We start from the raw sequence: 5,773 nt of genomic DNA on the forward strand, positions 1-5,773 counted from the left end.
AGGGCCGTGGAGGAGGCCTTTTAAGAAGGAAGCAACGAGATTGGGACACAACATTAACGCTGCAAAAACAAAATACATGGTAGCTCGCAGGAAGCGTGGGAGTTTCGGTGGTGTTGGTGCTGGAGTGTAGATTGATGGGATACGATTTGAAGTGGTTGATGAATTCGTTTATCACAACGGTATGAGCCATGAAGTTAAGTTATGACAACGGTATGAGCCGTGAAGTTAAACGACGAGTCGCAACCGCGAACAGGGTCTTCTACGGACTACGTAACCAGCTAAGGTCCCGTAGTTTGCAAATTCGCCCAAAACTAGCGCTGTATAGGACGCTGATCCTCCCAGTGGCCCTTTACGGACATACGGCATGGGTGCTAAAGAAAGCTGATCGTCGAGTGCTCGGAGTTTTTGAGCGTAAAGTTCTGCGATCGATACTTGGCGGTAAATTTAGGGACGAAGTGTGGCGCAGACGCACGAATCACAAATTGTACCAGGTATACAAAGATGCTGATATAGTAAAGGTAATACAGCGGAGCATACTTCTGTGGGCTGGACATGTACTGAGAGCCTGACGAGGGATCCGCCAAATATATGCAGCAGAGAACCAGGAAGAGGCCGTCGACTACTCGGTAGGGCTCGCACTCGATAGAAGATGGAAGATGCACTATCTGCTGGTGTACGAGGCTGCCCAAGACAAAAGAAGCTGGATATCTCTTATTCATTCGGCCTTAGACCGACAAACAGTCCGTCGGCCAACAAAGTGACTAAGTAAGGTAAGTGAGTAAAACCTCAAACAAGTATCTACACCCACTATTCAAATGCATTTATTAAAAACAAAAATATACATTTATGATAATACATACAACTTTTTGAACAACCAACTCTGCTAACCCTTAACATGCGTTTTAAACGCTTACTGTTAAGCATTTCACACTTTACATTTCTTTATACAATTCAATATTCTCAGGTTTCCGTTGCCTATTGTCTCTTTAAATGCGCTTGTAAAGGTAACCATTCTTTTTAATTTGTCAATATGTATCTCCATGCTGAATTGCTAGAGTTTCTTCACCAAATTTCTTAGTAACTCCACCAAATTTATTCAACTAACATTTCAAGAGAAAATTGGCGACGATAGCCTGTATAATTACTTACTTCTAAACAACCCACCTTCTAGCGTCGACGCAGTACTGGAGCTGGATTATCCTCGACAACGATGGTTTTAGTCATAATATCGTACATCGTACGATTATGTTTAAAGAAAAACATCAGGAAGCACATGGGGAAAAATAGTGCAATTAAAACGTTCTTGGCAACCGATCGGCAAAGTGCCCTTTTGAACCCAGGATTGGCTGCTGGGTAGAGCAGAGCCCGGATTGGATTTTGATTGTTGTTATTATTGTTTATACCAGGCTGCGGCGCATCCAGTAGGACTACGGCTTCAACATGAACGATTCTAATGCCCATCAACATCTTACCTGGTGACGCGCCACCAATTTGACCTTGGCCGTGAATAGTCCACAGAGTTTCATAAATACAGACCGCGAACTTTGTTATGACTTCCAGAAATATCAATTCAGAGGTAAATGATAGAAGCTCGGTGTAGTCCTCCTCGATCGAATTCCGAATAGCGTCAAAATCGATGTCCAATCTAAAAAGTAACGATAGACATATGAGTATTCGATAAATTATGAAGATTTCCGATTCAGAAAATTAACGATTTTTACCGCAATTTATAACTTAATGAAAGAAAATGTATAGCTAAATGAATGAAACAAAACCGCGAAAATGATTATCAATACATCATCAATACATATTTTGAATACATGTCCGTTCTTACAGGTCAATATCCAAAAAGTCAATGAAAGCCATAGTCGTCATAACCTTTAGCAGAAAGATTATTATGATATCGATCGCCTCTGCCACGAACCGCTTCCAGAGGGGTGCGATGATGTACTCGTAGCCACCGTTTCTGTTGATAACTGAAATCGAAAGAACACTAATCAAATTCGGACCAGAATACCAATGACCGATCTTACTCTCTTCCTGTCGGGCGGGATCCAGTATTTCCGTAGCCCTTCGCTGGTTCGCAGTCTGCTGAACTTGCGCTGGCGGTGGTTCGGGAGGGGCAATCGTACTGGACGTGGAGGCTCCCGCAGTTGTACTAGTAGAGGAACTAGTAACTCCCGCTGGTGTTCCGTTCGACTGGAATAGCTGCGGATAGTTGTTCGCCAAATAATACGGAAAATAGGCCTCAATTTGTTGTTGCATCTGGGCATGTTGCACCCAGGCGCGCAGTAGTTCGAAGTAAATCTGCTTGGGTGTCTTCGTAGGATCGATCGGCGGCACTGGCGGAACCTCATCCGCATCGACTGGCTTATCTGCATTATCACCCATTTTTCGTTCAGGAAACGAGGACTAGAAAACAACTATTTTTACGGTAGACTTTTTCACCCTGAGTCAGTGGACAGTAAGATTACGTGTGTTTATTCATTTTTAATGTAGTTGTCATTAGTGCCGTCAAAATAAAGCTAAATCAAGTTGCAAGAGCCCGGAGCCGATTACTGCCACTTTTATACAGGGGGTAGGAAACGAATTGACCAATGCGAAAGGGATCATCATATAATTAAAAACGCGTTACTTTGCGTGCGTCAAACATGTAAAATTGCGTTACGTGGGGGTGGGTGGGTATTAAAAATTGTCAAATTCCGCGTTATGTAATATTTGAATGGGTCCAAAGCCTGGGGTGACATTGCGCATTTCGTTTCGAGTAACTCGAACAAAACTAAAAGCGAATTTCTTTATTCCACTGTGTGCGGGCAAAACTGCCGAGGAATAATAAAACGTCATCGCCATTTAAGACGCAAGTAAGAAAGAGATGCCAGATAATTGTTTACGAACTTAGTACGTGCGGTGGTGGGTTGAAGCTGACAAATTTTACAGTACGCTTCGGGCAGCACGGCAGGTCAAAACTGGGTCAAAATCGAGCGAATAAAGAAAGGTTTTGACAGCAGTTAGTGCGCTTCCAGGTCAAAACGAGGTGAGCTGGTGGAATAAAGAAATTCGCTATAAATGATCGCTGGTGGGCGTTATGTTTAGTTTTTCGTATTTTTTTCGACTTTGTGGGTTAGATGAGCCGAAGGACAAACGACAATGATAACTCCTTTTGAGCTTAAAGCAAAACTGACAATATTTGACGTACTCGAAAATAACGAAAATCGCTCGAATCGAGCTGCACAATGCCACCCCTGTATAGAGCAGAGTCTATGTTTATAATACACTAAAGTCGCTTTTTACGCGGGGGATACATGCCGCGTAAAAAAAACCGCGTAAATTCCGGACTCCGCGTAATAAAAACGCGTAAATTCCGGAATCCGCGTAAAATAAACCGCGTAAATTCCGGAATCCGCGTAACAAAAAACCAGCGTTAATTCTGCATTCCGAGTGAAGGGAAACCGAAATCCGCGCAAAAAAAATATCGCGTAAATTCCGGAATCCGCGTGAAAAAAAAACGCGCAAATTCCGGAATCCGCGTAAAAACCTTAGTGTATAGAGTTGCGCAAAGATGAAACCAAAGGAACCAAATCAGTGTCAAACGAGGGTACCAATCGAGTAATGTAAATAAACAAGGTGATAATGTTAGGAGTGGATGAAAAGTGTTGTAATTGAGCGTTTAAACTACACATTTTAATCCAACATTAAACCTGTACACTGGTTCAGTTGAATTTAACAAAGCATCACCGGTGTAATCTTTCAAAACTGTGTACCTTGTGAAGCATTTCAAAAAATGATATTAGCTTATGCATGGTGAAAAACAGAACTGTATGGTTCTTGGCAACAAACGGCACAAAAACTGTGTTGCCGAAACGATTGATTTTCTCTTTGCTATGACTCTATATACACATACACTGGGGTCTTTTTTTGCGCGGGTTATTTTTATGCGGTTTTTTTATACACGACTTTTTTACGCGTTATCTTACAATAACGCGGATTATTTTTACGCGTTTTTTTTTAAATAACGCGGATTATTTTTACACGATTTGATAGATTATTTTTACGCGGTATTAAATAAGTTTAGTATAAGTAAATCCAATAAAGTAAAAATCAATCATATGGTTCATGACAATAAGATATTCTGTTTAATTAATCTAAATAATGCATATTTTTAATATATGTGCGGTTATTATCAAAAAATAGGCAATTTCCGTTGATTCGGTAAGAAGAAACAAAAATACATTAATAATTGTGCAACGATACGAGTCAGGGTCGTTGCGATTTACTTCCATTTATGAAACGAAAGCTTAAACATGTAGCAAAATTATTACAAAAAAGATATTGTCATGTTCTTCAATGAATTTTCATTCTAGAATCACTAAAACTTATTTTGTGTGTTGCGTTACCATTTTTATATCATTTTTCATGTTTATATTTACTTACGTGCCATTATTTTTAATCGGATCTTATTATTGAATAGAGTTTTTTTTACGCGATTTTTTTGAATAACGCGGTTTTTTTATATGCGGATTTTTCAACGCGATACAACCAACCGCGTAAAAAAGACCCCAGTGTATAGCGAATTTCTTTATTCCACCAGCTCACCTCGTTTTGACCTGGAAGCGCACTAACTGCTGTCAAAACCTTTCTTTATTCGCTCGATTTTGACCCAGTTTTGACCTGCCGTGCTGTCCGAAGGGCACTGTAAAATTTGTCAGCTTCAACCCACCACAGCACGAGCTAAGTTCGTAAACAATTATCTCGCATCTCTTTCTTACATGCGTCTTAAATGGCAATGACGTTTCATTATTCCTCGGCAGTTTTGCCCGCACACAGTGGAATAAAGAAATTCGCAATGAGAGAGAGGCGCCAGCTGGCTTTGTGTTTATTCTCACGAATGTCATCGTGAACCAGACAATAAATGTCATTGGGAACCGGGAGACCTCATGAAACGAAATATGGAAAGTATCGTAGTCGATGTAAAATTTATCCCGCATTTATATTTTCAAGATAATTTGTAAAATAAATATTTCTGAAAGATAAATTATTTCTGTAAATATAGTAAATATGAACTTTCACTATGTTATTAATATTTACTGTATTTCTATTTATTGTTTGAAGTTGACGGTGAAGTTAATATCTCTTCACATATATTGTAAAATACTTATTTTTAATTGCACGGAAGGAAACTGAATCCATGAATCTACTTTCGCTACAACAAAAATATATTATAATATTCAACCGATATGACAGTCATCTCAAGTTTGAACATATTTTTGAATAATTTCATCATCAAAACAAAAGACAGATGCGCACGCTGACTTGATTAAAACGATTGTAAAATAATTTTCTCGCACAAAAACGAAAACGAAGTAGACGAAAACAAATTTGAACTGTCATTGAGCTGGCGCCTCTCTCTCAGGTTTTACAGTACCCCCATTATGACGAACCCCTCGATGCTGAGCCCCAAACAACAATAGCCGCGAAGGAAAGACATCTGACGTGCTCTTCACTCCCGTGCAGTGTTGCCTAATCTATCGATGTCGCTGTTTATAGTCGTGTGAAGGACAGCAGTGTAACATGCCATTTCATTCCCGCGTATACAAAAATACAGGCTACGAACGTGTCAGGGAGGTGATCAGAAAGGAATGCAAATTAAATATTGTGGCGCTAGCACTAAATTGAAGTTCGGAAGTCGAACTTCCGATCTTTCTTCCGACTTCACAAACACATAGAACAACTGCATGTTCACACAACATGGTCTGCCGGAATGATTTCAATGTAT

The 5,773-nt window shown here is 39.9% G+C and overlaps 1 protein-coding gene across 1 annotated transcript; it reads right to left on the reverse strand.

Annotated features, from left to right (window-relative positions):
• Positions 1 to 795: 795 nt before the first annotated feature.
• On the reverse strand, positions 796 to 2,504 carry LOC129723754 (protein FAM8A1). Its single transcript, XM_055678154.1, has 3 exons — positions 2,034 to 2,504; positions 1,835 to 1,976; positions 796 to 1,645 (listed from the first exon to the last, which is right to left on the reverse strand). The coding sequence occupies exons 1-3, from the start codon at positions 2,389 to 2,391 to the stop codon at positions 1,168 to 1,170; spliced, it is 978 nt and encodes a 325-aa protein (XP_055534129.1). The 5' UTR covers positions 2,392 to 2,504; the 3' UTR covers positions 796 to 1,167.
• Positions 2,505 to 5,773: the final 3,269 nt, after the last annotated feature.

Source organism: Wyeomyia smithii, chromosome 2 (genome assembly GCF_029784165.1).
Source record: "Wyeomyia smithii strain HCP4-BCI-WySm-NY-G18 chromosome 2, ASM2978416v1, whole genome shotgun sequence".
NCBI classification, from domain to species: Eukaryota; Metazoa; Arthropoda; class Insecta; order Diptera; family Culicidae; genus Wyeomyia; species Wyeomyia smithii.